General features: G+C 36.8%; 1 protein-coding gene across 1 annotated transcript; it reads right to left on the minus strand.

Moving 5' to 3' along the window:
• Positions 1-768: 768 nt before the first annotated feature.
• On the minus strand, positions 769-2,215 carry LOC136258147 (uncharacterized). The gene has a single exon (XM_066051460.1). The coding sequence runs from the start codon at positions 2,205-2,207 to the stop codon at positions 816-818; it is 1,392 nt and encodes a 463-aa protein (XP_065907532.1). The 5' UTR covers positions 2,208-2,215; the 3' UTR covers positions 769-815.
• Positions 2,216-14,903: the final 12,688 nt, after the last annotated feature.

The raw sequence follows: 14,903 nt of genomic DNA on the forward strand, positions 1-14,903 counted from the left end.
GTAGCTATTATAGTCTATTAGCCAGCTATATTATGTGATAGTAAAATCACTCCCCAACATTGTTTGACAATGATATTGAATTTTGCCAGTCAAGACAGAGTTGAAGCCTAAACAAAACAATTACAATAAGAGCAATTAATCTCTTATTACACTTTAAGTGCCAGAGTACCAGTTTTGTAACAAAGGTAGGTGATTGAGTGATTTGAAAACTAAAAGATACTTTACATTATACAATAAGTACTCTTTGTGCTAAACTATGCTCTTAATTATGCTTCAACCAAAGAATTGTTAGGTCCTTTTGAATTCCTAATGGAACCATTAATTTTGAACATGAACCCCAGCATGGGAGCAGTCATTTTTGTATTTGGTTTGGATTCTGTATGTTTATGTACTAATCATAAGTAAGGTTTCTTATAAGATTTGATCATTACTTTTTACCATCTATGTATGTGTTGGGAAGCCTATGGATCTGAAGTGAAAGCATTACCAAATAGAACTCTAATAACAACTTGTGGCACTTATATAGAAGCTCCACTATAATCTATTACTTTCTAACTACACTCACCTAACATGGATATGATAGCACATCACTTGTAAATATTTGTACATAATAGTTATGCTTAATAATGTGCATGGTTTAGCCTGAACACAGTGAAGTGTAGTGTGGTTGGACTGTTTAGCCATGTCTGATGTCTTACTGTGTCATTGTTCAAGTATAGCATACGTGTGTACTTCAATAGCACTAAATACTGTAGCAGCAGCAGCAGCAGACTTTTTATACTTGAGAAATTTATAAAAACAGAGCAACAATATTATTAGCTATATAGCAGTTCTTTGATTTCATCATATCTGCAAACTGAAAATATGGTATCTTTTTCTGTTGTCATCATCTCATGATTGGCTTTTAAGGAATTTTGAAAAGATCCTCCACCAGCTGTAATCAAATAAGAGGCATTTGATACTAACAGTTTTTGTAATGAAGCAATGTATCCTTTGTCCGTAATTCCACCTGTGATATTAATGAAACTTGTTTCCCATTCATTTTCATCCCATTTTGCATCATAAACCGTATTAACAAGGTTACTCAATGTTTGTTGTAACTGAGTACGACTCATATGGGAAGATTGCTTTGGATCACCAAATGTTCCGATGTCGACTGCTAAAAAGTGTTTACCAGGAATCTTTAACAAAAGATCTCCAATTATTTCTGAACATTTCCTTAAATAGTTTTCAACAAATTCTGGGGGGCTACTGTCTTCAGGTGTTTTGTTTTTAAGACCAATTGCTAATTTTACCGTTCTTATATGAACACCCACATACTGTTTTCCTTCTAAATAAGTTTCAACATATTTTTTGCTGTCTTTGATTACACGTTTGCTAGGCTGCAACCATGGCCTAAAATCAGGTAAACCTTTAGTTCTCACATTGATCCTAGCTCTACTAACACCAGGAACAAATGGAAATACAACTGTAACATCATTTGGATTATAATTGCCAAATATTTTATCATTAAATTCATCCATTTCTAGCTGTGATCCTACAAAAAATGAAAACTGCATTGCTCTTACCACAGTGAATCCAAAAGGACTTAGAGTTTCGTCTGTAAATCCTCTTTGAAGTACACGTGTTGTATTTATCTGTGTGACTGTAGTAACTCGGCTTGGGGAATTCATTGTTACACAAACTACAATTAACTTGCGTGGAGCCTTTTCAATAAACTCCTCCCATGATACTAACGGCTTTGCAAATCCAGTCATGGTGACATGATGATTCCAGTTATTTATGTCAAAGTAATCACTAAATCTCAGTGATTCTCCTTTACTGATAAATGGTCCTGTCGCAAAGAAAGAGTTAGAAACAAATGGCTCCACCACAGCAAACCCAATACTAGCTGCCCAATATTGTAAACCAAGCATGTTTCTGGCTGCACACGTTTGCCCTTCATAATAATGCCAACCCAATACATACCCTTTGCGGTGAGTAGCTCCTGTAGACAACTCCTCGGACAAGTCTTCTTCAGAACTAAAAATATCTTTATCGGTTAGCAGTGGCTGTGACTTAGATGCTAAGATACCAAATCCGTTATCACCAAGGGGACGGGTTAAAAAGCTTGAGTATACTTTTGTATATCCAGCGCCATACAACAATATAACGACTACTGGTGCTATAAATAGTATACTGAAACATGATAAATATCTCTTCTCCATTTGACAATGGCACAGTTTAACTAACACTGTCACTGAAACTGCGTAGCTATTTTCGATGGCCTGGGATGGTTTCACTAAATACCTACGCTCGTGCACGTGAGGTAATTATGGCCACTCCAAGTCATACCTTAGTTTCTGGTCACTCCCAAGCCTACAAATGGATGCGGGCGGGCGGATGATCAGGACTTCAGGACTATAGACTCTACTGTGACAATATACTGTATGGTATTATTATTTGCTCAATTTAGCAAATTCATGTTGATTTTGTTTTTAGTCAAACTTAACCAACAACATAAGTAGTTGTGCTTCGGAAAAAAATGCACTAGGAAAGTTGTTGATGGATCATGGCTAGCTATACACTGATGTATAACATTTAAGTATATTTATTTATTTATTTAGAATATACTATAGGAAATGTTTTGCTCATGTAGCTACTTATGCTTTCCAAGTGAAATAAATGTCTCGTTAGCTATGTCAGGAAAGTATTACTATGACTTATAGCTAAGTTGTTCAAATGATCATGATCCAAAATGAAATTTAACTTCTATTTTCACATCAGAAATTCTTCATTCAAATGTGAAGTCTTAGCCCACTAGCTATGTGTTTCCAGCCTTCTATTCAGTAACCTTGAGAAAAGTAACTGTCAAAGTTTTGAGTCATTGAGTGCTCCAAACTAGTGTTTTTTAGTGATCATCTGGGAATGTTTAAACTATAAGGGTTTCTACTTGCCAATCTAATTTTAGTTATGGAAAAGTTTAAGTTTAAGCTCACCGAATGTTGCCGGCTTTCCATACCCCTGTAGTGTTCAGTGATAAGGAATTTGAAGTTACTAGACTAATCATTAGAGGACTACATTTGAATTATAAAGTTAAAGCTATGGCCCATCTGCATGGACTAGTAGTTAATGTTACTGAAATTACTTTGGTTACAAAAACATTAGTAACAGTTATAATCTGAACAGCTATATAATCAAGGACAAAACTAGCTATAGTTAGAAACATTTTATTAGTGTGGCATATATACCTAATATTAGAGTTAAGAGTAGTGTGACTGCTCTATTGGAATCCCTGACTGCTCTATTGGAATCCCTGACTGCTCTATTAGAGTATATCGATCTTTTGCAGTAAAAAATAAGTGTCTTGCTGGGTCACGTGCACTTAAGCACCTGTAATATTAATAATAGTCCTCATAAACTAGGGTTCCAGGTTTACCATGCGGGCGGGTGACCAGAAACTAAGGTTTGACTTGGTGTGGCCTATACACATTTCATTAGCTACACAGCTTCTAATAATTCTTGCGCGACAACAAAAACAAGCGAAATCACGTGCATAGAATTTCAACCAATCAAATCGATTTATTTTTGAACTTCAAACTATAATTACCACACGTGACTTCCGCTTTAAATTTGTCGACGCGCAAGAACTATTAGAACCTGTGTAATTTACCAATTTGATCGTGGGCAACGACGTAATATTGCTTACGTGACTGTGCTCATAGTGCGCTACGGACCATACTTTACTACCCTGGTGTTTGCTGCTCCAGTGTTTCAGTGGTGTCTATAGGCTAAGTTATATCCTAGCTGTAATAACCCTCGGTATTAACACATCCATCAAGGGCGGATTTGGGGGGTATGCTTGGGGGGCTGAAGCACCCCCCTCCAAAATTTTACAATGAGCAAGCTAGGAAGATTCTAGAAGCTGTAGTACAGGTGCAGTTGCATTTTATACACATGTATGGGCAATGAAAAGATGGAAAGAGCAAGGGGAATAGCTAATCTTATCCAAGAATCAAAAAGGGTTTAAAATTATACTTTTGGAGTAAGTCTTGCCTTAGAAGCTGCTAAATCCGAAATACTCTAATAGAACAGTCAACCACTCTAATAGCACATCCATTATTAAAACTATAATTTTCAAGAAGTTACCAGAGTGTGAAAATAACCTTTTCTGTCAAATAGTTAAAGTTTTTTAGGCTCTGCTACAAACTTGATTCTTGGGTTGAAATGCTTCTCTTGCAAGTAAAACAATAGTCTTGTATAATAGTGAATTTCTTAGCATTTATAAAGTTCACAAGGCTGCAACATCTGAGAGCTGTTCATTTTTGTGTCCCTTATTTGATCAAATCCCATGCTACATTTGTCTAAATCTAGCAGCTTCTGGAGTTTGTACTATCAAATCCCCTGAAGCTCAACTTTAAGCTTAAATGATACTGCAGCATTTATGTTGTCATGATCAAAAAGGGGTTAGTTGTGGCCAAAACTGGTTGTATTTGTAGACTAGTTGATGGATGGATCCATCATTTTAAAAGTTAGATTGAAATAGCAATCTGCACCACAGAACAGTGGATATATATGAAGTAGATCCAATCCTGTGTGCTAAATATTCTCCTTGGCCTTACCTATGCACTCTTTATTCTCTTTGACAAGCCACTATTATACATTTTCTTAAAATCCAATAACAAGAAACAGTGTATAGTTCCGTTTTTAAATAAAATTACTTCCAACTGAACTCATTTATCTTGTATCCACATTTGGTTAAAAATAGCTTCTAGATTCAATCTTGTGATAGCCATTTTCCAAAAATTTCCCAGGAGGTCCGGGAGTATATATGCCACCAGATCTAGAGCCCCCCTAGCTGGAGAATTCTATACAGCTGAGTGCACATGCACTCCACACACTGGTAAGTCAGTCTACTTGACCTCTCCACTCATACTTACCCTCTCTACTGTTTGGATAGCTAGTGTAGTTTGAACCATGAGACTGTAAATTATGCTATACTTTAAAACACTAAATTTGATCATGTGCAGCTGATACCCATATGTATCCACTACTAGTCTTTAATATGTTAGTCTAAGATTGAATTTTAGCTAGATGGCTGCGCCTTTTAGTTATTATTGACAAGCTGTAGGGGAATAATGGTATCGCATAAACAAAGTGACATCATTTTTCACTCAAAATTACTACCAAATTCAATTTCAATAGGCCAAATTTGCAAAATTTTCCTGTGGGGGCATGCCCCCAGACCCCCCTAGATAGAGCATGCTCCGCACACTAGTTGTATTAACTTTCTTACCACATATAAAAATGTCCATGTTAGCACCCCCCCTCTGAAATCCTAGATCCTCCCCTATCCAGAGACCCCCAGCCCTAGCAGTGAAATGATCTTATACTGTAGCTATACCGTTGCAGTAGTTGCTAGCAGTACGTTCTTTAATACTAGCTAGTAGATAAAAAGGATGAGCCATTGAAAAAGACAATAGCTGTCAATGAGCCTTATAATTAGCCAGGCAAAAGCTGATGATCAGCAGTGCTACACTAGACCAAAATTGGCCTATATATCTTACTATTGGATTGGTGTAAGATTGTGAGTGGAAATACCACGTCATGTCTTTGTGTATCATCCAATGGTGGATAGGTGTGATTATCTGCTAAAAGATAGAGCTAAATGTCAGCTATTGGAAAGGTAAGATGATCCATGGCCTATATATATCCTATGACATGTCCAACACTTGAATTGATGACATTTCCTTGCAGTACATATAGGTCATAGCTACATGCACATGACATATTTGAATGTATATCAAAAAATTGTATTGATGATGTATACAGTACAATATTATGATGCATATCAACACATACACTGAATAGTAGTTACTGGATGAGCAGGGCCACCATAAAACATTGTCAGAAAATGAGCTTAGAGAATATCTTTTTGATGATCTGCTTCTCTCCATCCTCTTGAAGAAGCTTGAGAAATTTTGGACTTCTGAATCTGATGAGTCCAAGGTATTATTCTTTAGTCATGGTAGCTGTACTCCATTTCACTGTCACTATTATCATGTTAGCAAAAATACACTTGTTGCAATTTTATCAGTGCAATTGAAAACAGCAACACTTTCTTGTCCGCCATTTTTGTTGGATCTTCCTCTGATCATCGATCTGTTCCAAAGTTTCTTCTTGGCTATAAGTACAGTATGTTTTAGCAGTGGTGGATTTTACAAACCTTGAAAGTATTTTAAAGAATCGAAGCGGTGTTTGGTTTTGAAGCTATGGTCTTTTACCTCTTGCAACTAATAGCACAAAGAGTTCAGTCAATAGCTAGCGTTCTAATATTAACAATGGAGTGTAGGTTACTTTCTTCTGGGTTTGTGAGTCATTACTAACTGAATCTCAGAGTAGCTGAAAGAAAAGTTAATGCTTTGATAGATATTTATAATTCCCAATATCCTTCATCACCAAAATTAATACTGAAGCCAAGCATATACATTGTTGTGATTTAGTGCTTTAGTTGATACCACATGCTTATAATGGGATTCATTGTGAATAGTTCTCTATGCATTTGACGTGATACAGTGTGCAAATTTGGTTACATGTTTATCCCATGCTAGCTGTTCAGCAATGGTAAGTTATTTAGTATCCCTTGGCCAGGTGAAAAGAAAACATCAATCATTAAGAATTGGAAAATTGATGTTGTTGGATTTTAACTATGGAAGCAGCAGAATTTACACAAATGATGTCACTTGACACCAGTAATAGTATTGTTAATTTATACCTAAAATTAGTACCTTATCTTAGGCTGGTTCAGTACTTCAGGTCCTGTAGATTATAGCAAACAGGCCAAATAGATGTGTGTGTGCGTGTGCGTGTGTAGAAACTTTACTCACATTGCTGCCAGCTGTTTATATGGGACCAAGACCCGGTTATACTCAGTTGTTATTGTTGTTGCTTCCTTGAGCAAGAACTTTACTCACATTACTCCAGTCTACCCAGCTGTTTAAATGGTGACCTGATGATGTCAACTGGGAAAGCAGCTCACACATCGATCATTATTGGCACAGTAGATGGAAATTGTATACTGAAACCATTTGCATATGTGACCGGGCCTGCGAAAACAGGGCATGTGGCCACAAACTACAACCCATCACATAACATCTCATATCAGTCTCAGCACTGAAATAAAATAGCCAATCAAATGTCTAATAAGTGCTGAAAAATTTCATGGCCAAGCAGTAATGGAATATAAAGTTATGCTACATCATAGTTTGAAAAGTAGGCACTTTTTATGTGCCCACATGCCCTGTTTTCGCAGGCACATATTGTGTATTAGTGTTCTCTGTTTATCATCATCAATAAGATTTTGTAACATGTAGTGAAAAGCCTCAATTTGTAGCCTAATATTTAAACAAACCAAGATGATATAATTATGATATAATTGTAACATACTACAGTGTAGCTATATGTTTTTATAAGTGTTGAGTATCATTGAAATAGAATAATGAATATTGCAGCAGTACAAATTTTCACAAATCAGTGTTTGATACACTCCATTCAGTGGGTCTAAGTTTTGATGTCAGAGTTGTGACTCCCAGCTCTTCTTGTGAGTCCCCAAATGGATAGTACGCTAGGTATATCATGTGAACAACTTCTTACTCTAAGTGTGAACCATTTCTACAAAATGAACTACCATTCACTTGTCAGTTATAACTCCCTGTCCCAAGTATGATGCTTTCATTATACGTAAGTGATGATACTCTGCATGACTGCATGCACTTGAGGAGGCATATGAAACAAGTTTCATGCAGCAGGGCAATGGGTTACCGAGCTGGTACTTACAACATTAATTTTGTGCATTAAAATAAAGACAATAACAATAATTTTGTGTTATGATTGTACTTGCTGTCATCGCACACTACAAACACACAGACACATTCACCCACACTGTAAAAGTTGGGTGTTCTCAAACACCCATGTTGCTGTGTTACCTAAACACCCACGCCTGTTATGGTGTAGTAGGAACACCCTTGGGTGTTTGCACTGCACTAATTCAATTTTGAACACTTCTTGGTGTTTGTCAACACCCTTTGGTGTTTATGGTTTAGTTAATAAAATTAACACAATTCGGTCACACATAAAGTTTGTAAGTCAATAAGAGCGTACAGGCTAGCATTTACAAAAATATATATCTTCCAGCATTGCACATTCATTAAATCATATACAATGAAGAAGGCAAGACAATGGAAGACATATGGCATGTGACTCTACCATGTACCACTGATGAATCTCATGCACATGTACAAGATGTACATGCAATAGATTTCTGGGGTGTTAATTACAGTGAGATGACAGTGTGATGGCATTATAATGTACCTGTACATTGTATTATTTCTTGTGACAACCCCAGGGGCGAATTTGGAGGGGGGCTATGGGGGCTGTAGCCCCCTTTCCTTTCTAAGTTAACTAGTAGCTATACTTGGCCAATAAAATCCTAAAACTTCTATGTGTATCAAAAGCAGACTTATTTCAGGACCTATGCATCACTACCAACACAAGTAATGTCTATGTAACTATACCTATTGTTCAACTCTGTTCCACGAGAATATAGCTTCCTTTTCCTCAAGAGTTCTTTGAAAACAAGTTTCGATTGTGGGTTGCATTTCCAGTTACAATAGTTGTAATTGTGGGTTTTGTTTTAATGAGGTGATTAGCAGTGTTTTTTTCACTATGGCTGTAAGAGGTTTTTTTATATTTTAAAATGAATCAAAAAGTGTTAGTTGGTTTAATTGGTTAGATGTACCAGCTTCAGTATAATATGTAGCTACCAGCTCAGCCATTTAGCAAACTGTAGTCTTTTGGTAATTTACAGTCTCACAAGGCAGCTATAGCATATTCACCCTCTTTTGTCTTTGAATGTAAAATCTGTATCAGTTACCTTCTGATATGACTCCATGCTGTGGGTTATGGTGCTGGCATTTGTAGCTAGCCTATAGTTCGGTCTTCATAACCTGGCAGATATAATAATAAGTTGACTATCGCAACAACAAATTCATAAAGCCCATAAATGCAAATATAGTTGCACTTTGCTAAGGATTTCCAGTGGACTAGCTAATAGCTACTAGTACCCTTCACTGCATTCTGCTTTTCAGTACGCTTTATTGGTGTTATGGCTAACAAAGTGCAGGGGTGGATCTAGAAATTTTCAGAGGGAATTTCTGGTTCTCTGGAATTGCAACTTCAGCCTAGCTGCAAGTTGAAGACCAAAAAAAAAAAAAGTCGCAAACGCTATGAAGGTGATTTCAGAGGTAAGAGTATGAAGTTTTGCCAATAGAAAAGAGCCATAATATAATACAGTATGTATAACTCTGTAATTTTTATCACCCAGATAAATAGTAGGGGCGCGCGCTATTTCAGAGAGGTAAAACCGCCACTAGGCTGAGGAGCGTGCAAGCACCACTACTACGTAGCTATACATGTTTCTGCCTCACAGATTTAACTGATTATGGCAAGGCTAAGAGGAGCTGATGCATTATGGCATATAGCTAGCTATATCCAAATGCTTGGTAGCTACAAATGAAAAGATTATCATGCGTACATGATAGCTATACTCAATGCATATTGCAGTTAGCCTTGATTTAATGGATAAGTAAAATTTGAATGATATACAGGGGCGGATCCAGACTTTTAAAAAGGGGGGTTCCACTTTGGAATTGCAACTTCAGCCTAGCTGTAAGTTGAAGACCAAAAAAAATAAGAAAAAAAGGTCATCACCTGCTGACAATAGCTGCCCCTCACCATAGATGCCCTCACCAACTACATTTCCTTATTTATAACTGTATATATAGCTTGCTATACTGCTTCTCAAAAGACTACTGTGACTGCTCTATTAGAGTATCTCGATTTGACTGCTCTATTAGAGTATCTCGAGTAAGAGAGGCTCTTTCAAAAGGGGGGTTCCATGGAACCCTTTGAACCCCCCCTGGATCCGCCCCTGAATTATATATATAATAAACTGAATTCCATTGTTTTCCACTGAAAAACTGCTAAAAATACTCTCAGATTCACCATTAGAGGGCCTAATTTTCAAAAATCCCCCCCTAGGTTGGCATGCTTTGCACACTAATGTAGCACTATTCCAAATAGCTAATTTGACCATGGATACTACACGAATCTTACAACTAGGGCCTTGTGAGAAGGCTTGGTATCTTCTAATGTCTGGCTAGTTACCTATGTCCCTATCCAGCTTAGCCCCCCTTTCAAAAAATCCTAGATCCGCTCATGAACCCTGCAGTAATTTCTTCATTGTATAGCTTTTTAAAATTAAACCCACAGTCGAAAGTGATGCTTATTGGTTACGTTACAAATACAAACTGAAAACCATAAGAGGTAGGAGGAGTTGATGATATTGAATGTATGTATTACTATCAATGTAATATAGCCATGTTTCTTGTATGTTCTTTGTGTCAATGATACGAATGATGATATTTGAAATTGTTTGGTAAAAATGTGATTGGCTGTATAACAAAGAAAACAGTCCATTTCCATTTTCTTTTAAAATATCTTCTACACCCCATGGGTGTAATAGAAGTACCCTGTGGGTGTAACAGAACATCCTCAGAGGAGCTATACCACCCCCAAAAGGTGTTTTACGAACATCTTTTTTTAACAGTGCACACATTAATATGTCATGCAATCATGATGCAGTGTATATAGGTGAGTATCTGCACTTTACAAGTACTTTCATTATTGTATTTTTTGGTTACATATATAATTAGTGATAGTAAAGTGTCATGTTTACTGTTCAATGGTGAAATTTCTGCACAAACCAGAATTTCACACCTGTATAATTACAGCCCAATCCAATCCAATGATGAGACTGTTAGCATGTACACATGTTATGTTCAATTTTCCATTTGAAAATATGTGCTTCTTCAAGTATACGTATTCAGTCCCACACCAACTTATCCAGTGAATGTGAGACCACTTCAATAATATGTGTTCAGCCTTACTACCACTACTATTACCAATGGTAAACATGCCACACACAGTACCGCATGCTACAGACACACATGCATGTGTGCACACGCTAACACACACTATACACACCATCGTAGCCACAAGCATGCATTTCTATTGTAACGATTTACCACTTCATGTTTATAATTAAATATTTGATATAAAAGATACAAAAAACCTATTAAAATTCATCTTTACAGAACTGATCTGGTATAGTAGTGGATGAAATACGTTTATTGTTTTCTGAAACATGCTCACCACAGATTGCAACCATACACTTGTTGGTGGGGTGTAGTGACATGTACAGAGCTGCTGATGATCTGATGAGCGCTTTCCAAGTAATATTATACAATCAGCATTAGTAGCAATCATCTTTTCTAACTGTGCAATAAACCCTCTGTCTGTTATTCCACCTGCAGCTTGTTTCAACATTTCTTCTCTTTGTTCTACTTGTAAACTACCATTAAATACATCCAAGAATATTTGGTCACGTAGTGGTGCTAATTGTTTTTCCATTCTCCTAGAATACTTTTCGCTTCCAAATGTACCCATATCATAAGCCAAGAATATCTTGCATTTCTCCCCAACCTTATCTAGTACATAACTGAGATTTTTGCTACACTGGAACAAATATTTGTTCTTCTCTATTGATGGTGGACTAAAATACAAAACATGATGTGTTCTGAAGACAATCCCGACATACTTGTGATCTCTGATATAAAGGGATTTATAAGTTTTATAAGCTTGTATGATTCTTGGGCTTAGTGGAAGCACTAATCTTGCATTAATTCCAACAGCAAAATCATGCGTTGAACATATATCAACCCTTGTTTTCCGTATACCCAGCCAACCAACAGTAATTAAAGTAACTTGTGATAGATTTGATTCTTCAAAAACATAAGAAGCAAATACTTCAACAGATAAGTCATGATGTTTATTTACACAACCAAGATAACATACAATTCTTGTAATGTTGTACACACTTTCTAGCCACTGCAAGTCATCCTTTGGAATTTTATCAAGATTGCATGATTTTGCATCGACATCATTGTAGGTAATAATCAGTGGTTTCGGTAAATCTAGTTGTTTCTTTGTAATCAAAACCACTGCTTCACGAGGAGCATTAGAGAGAAAGCCTTCCTATGCAACCAGTGGACTTTCACCCTTATCAACAACCATTTTGTTTCACTCTTCTTTGTCAAAGTAATCACTGAATCGTAAACTATTATTAGAGCTGGCAAGTGATCTAGTTATGCGGAATATGGAAGAACTAGCAAATGGCTCAACAACATGCATTCTTAACGCCTTAGCCAATATCTGTAACTGCCACAAGCTAGTAGATACCATCGTTTACTCTTCAGCAATTGTGTACAGCATTATGTATCCTCGTAAATCATGTCCTGTCATTTCAGAATTTTTACTCGAAGAGGGCACAGTTGATTTTTCTACACTGTCGGTAGGTTGTGGGGTAACTAGTTGCTTGTTTATTGACTTTCACACTGTTAACTTTCTTTGTAAATGCGTCCAAGTCAGTAATACCTGTAGATGTTGTTGTGGTATCACGCAGACCTCTCAACCTGGAAGCAGACCTGGTCGTGAGAAAGCCAGCCACCCATCCCCATGCAGCTGTAAAGCCTATCAACTTGCAGGCTCATGCACATACATTTGTTTAACAAAAAAATGTTTTAAAAGGCACAACTAGTTAGCTATGTGAGTGCAATACTGCTGTTTACCGCAGCTTATAATATCTCTATGCTATAGTGTAGCCTACTATATGACAAGAACCTACTATTTTTGCTCCACCGTTGAATCACGTGATATCAGTCTTTCAACTTAGCTGATGTACTGGTTCACCAGTGATTCATCGTTGAAATCACCTCTCATTTCTTGAGTAATCGGTATCCAGCTGTGGATTTAGTGTTCAGCACAGATTTTCTGCACAAGTCCCGGCACAAGTACACCTCACAACAACCGAAATTAAGCAATAAACATTTGTAATAACGCAACTGGTAGGATTTCACCTAATTCTTCACCTTTCATGTGTGCTGAGTCTTTTCTCAAAGGATTTCACCTTCAAGTAGGGCTCAGTTCATTGAGTTTGACAGCGAAGTGACTCGTGACACATTCTCATTATGTCTAATATATGTGGAGTAGGAATATTTGTTTCTAAGAAGCTGCAAGCTTGTCAAGTGTTTTTTAGCCAATCAGTTTTTAAGGATCATGTATGGGTCAGTGTGAAACTCTGGGGATCTGACTCATTGTTAATTGGTTCTATTTACCATAGTCCTTCAAGCCCTCTCAGTACTAGTGTCTCATCCCTTTGTGATCTTTTCACTGAACTTAGCAGTTATACTCATTTATTAATTTGTGGGGACTTTAACTTCAAAGAAGTCTCTTGGTCAGATCTTTCTGGTTCCACCACTAATTACCACATCACACCTTTTCTTGACTCTGTAGATGACTTATTCTTATTTCAACATGTTACTGAACCTACAAGGATCAGACAAGATGAGTCTCCAAGCTTATTGGATTTAGTTTTTACAAATGAGCAGGACATGATTAATAATCTATCTTATCTTCCACCATTGGGAAACAGTGACCACATTTGTATACAATTTGATATATTGTGTTACTCAGAGCCTAAGAAGACTGATAACATTAAGTATAATGCCAGAGCAGCAAATATTGACTTAATGAAGCAAATTCTTAGTGATATTGACTGGGTGTCCATTCTAGATCCTCTTAATACCAATGATGCTTGGTTACAATTTAAGTCTATTTTTCAGGATGCCTTTGATAAATGTGTTCCCACCTACAAGCAGAAAGAAAAGAAAAACCTGTATTGTAACTCTGAAGTGTTTTGTTTGAAAAGGAAGAAAAACCAGATATGGAAGAAGTACCTCTTAACTTGTTCCTCTGCCGATCTATCCAACTTTAAATCAATTAACAACCAACTTAGAAACCTAACTCGTAATCTTAGAAAGGATTTTGAAAAGAGTTTAGTGCAAGGTGTGAAGTCTAGACCGAAAGCATTTTGGCGGTACATTAATTCAAGAACAAAGATACGCCCTAGCATTACTGAACTGCTTACCTCTGATGGTTCCACAGTGTGTTCTGACCCTGAAATGGCAACTCTTTTTAATGACTATTTCTCCACTGTTTTTACTTGTGAGGACACCACCACAATTCCTACAGTTGACTCAGCTAGTTCTCCTCTTATTGCTGACTCTATTGAAATCACCCCTGCAGTTGTCTATGACAAACTAATGAATTTGCAAAATAACAAATCCACTGGACCAGATGGTTGGCCTATATCCATAATTAAATCTGTAAGTGAATTTGTTTCAGTGCCACTATCCATTATATTCAACAAGTCATATGGTAGTGGTATTTTACCAACAGACTGGAAGTGTGGCAATGTAACGCCAATTCATAAGAAAGGTCCATGGAATCTTGCTAGTAATTACAGACCAGTGAGTTTAACGTCCATCTTCAGTAAAATGATGGAGTCTATAGTTAAAGATCACATACTAAGTCATCTATTTACGTACAGTCTAATTTCTCCTTATCAATTTGGCTTTATGCCGGGAAGGTCATGTTCTACCCAGTTATTGCAGGTATTAGATTACCTTACTCAGCATTTGGATAATGGTTATTGTGTTGATGTACTCTACTTAGATTTTCAAAAAGCGTTTGATACTGTCCCACATCAACGTTTATTACAAAAGTTAACTTCTTTTGGCATTCATGGCAATCTCTTAGAATGGATTAAGAATTTCTTATCTAACAGAAAACAGCAAGTTGTATTGAATGGATATAGGTCTCGTTCCTCTCCAGTCTCCAGCGGTGTCCCTCAAGGATCTGTGTTAGGCCCTTTACTTTTCAGTATGTTTGTTAATGACATTCCATCA

This window comes from Dysidea avara, chromosome 1, assembly GCF_963678975.1.
Source record: "Dysidea avara chromosome 1, odDysAvar1.4, whole genome shotgun sequence".
NCBI lineage: Eukaryota > Metazoa > Porifera > Demospongiae > Dictyoceratida > Dysideidae > Dysidea > Dysidea avara.

What these genes read in the sequence shown, in the direction of transcription:
- LOC136258147 (XM_066051460.1), bottom strand. Translation starts at nt 2,207, where the DNA reads ATGGAGAAGAGATATTTATCATGTTTCAGTATACTATTTATAGCACCA.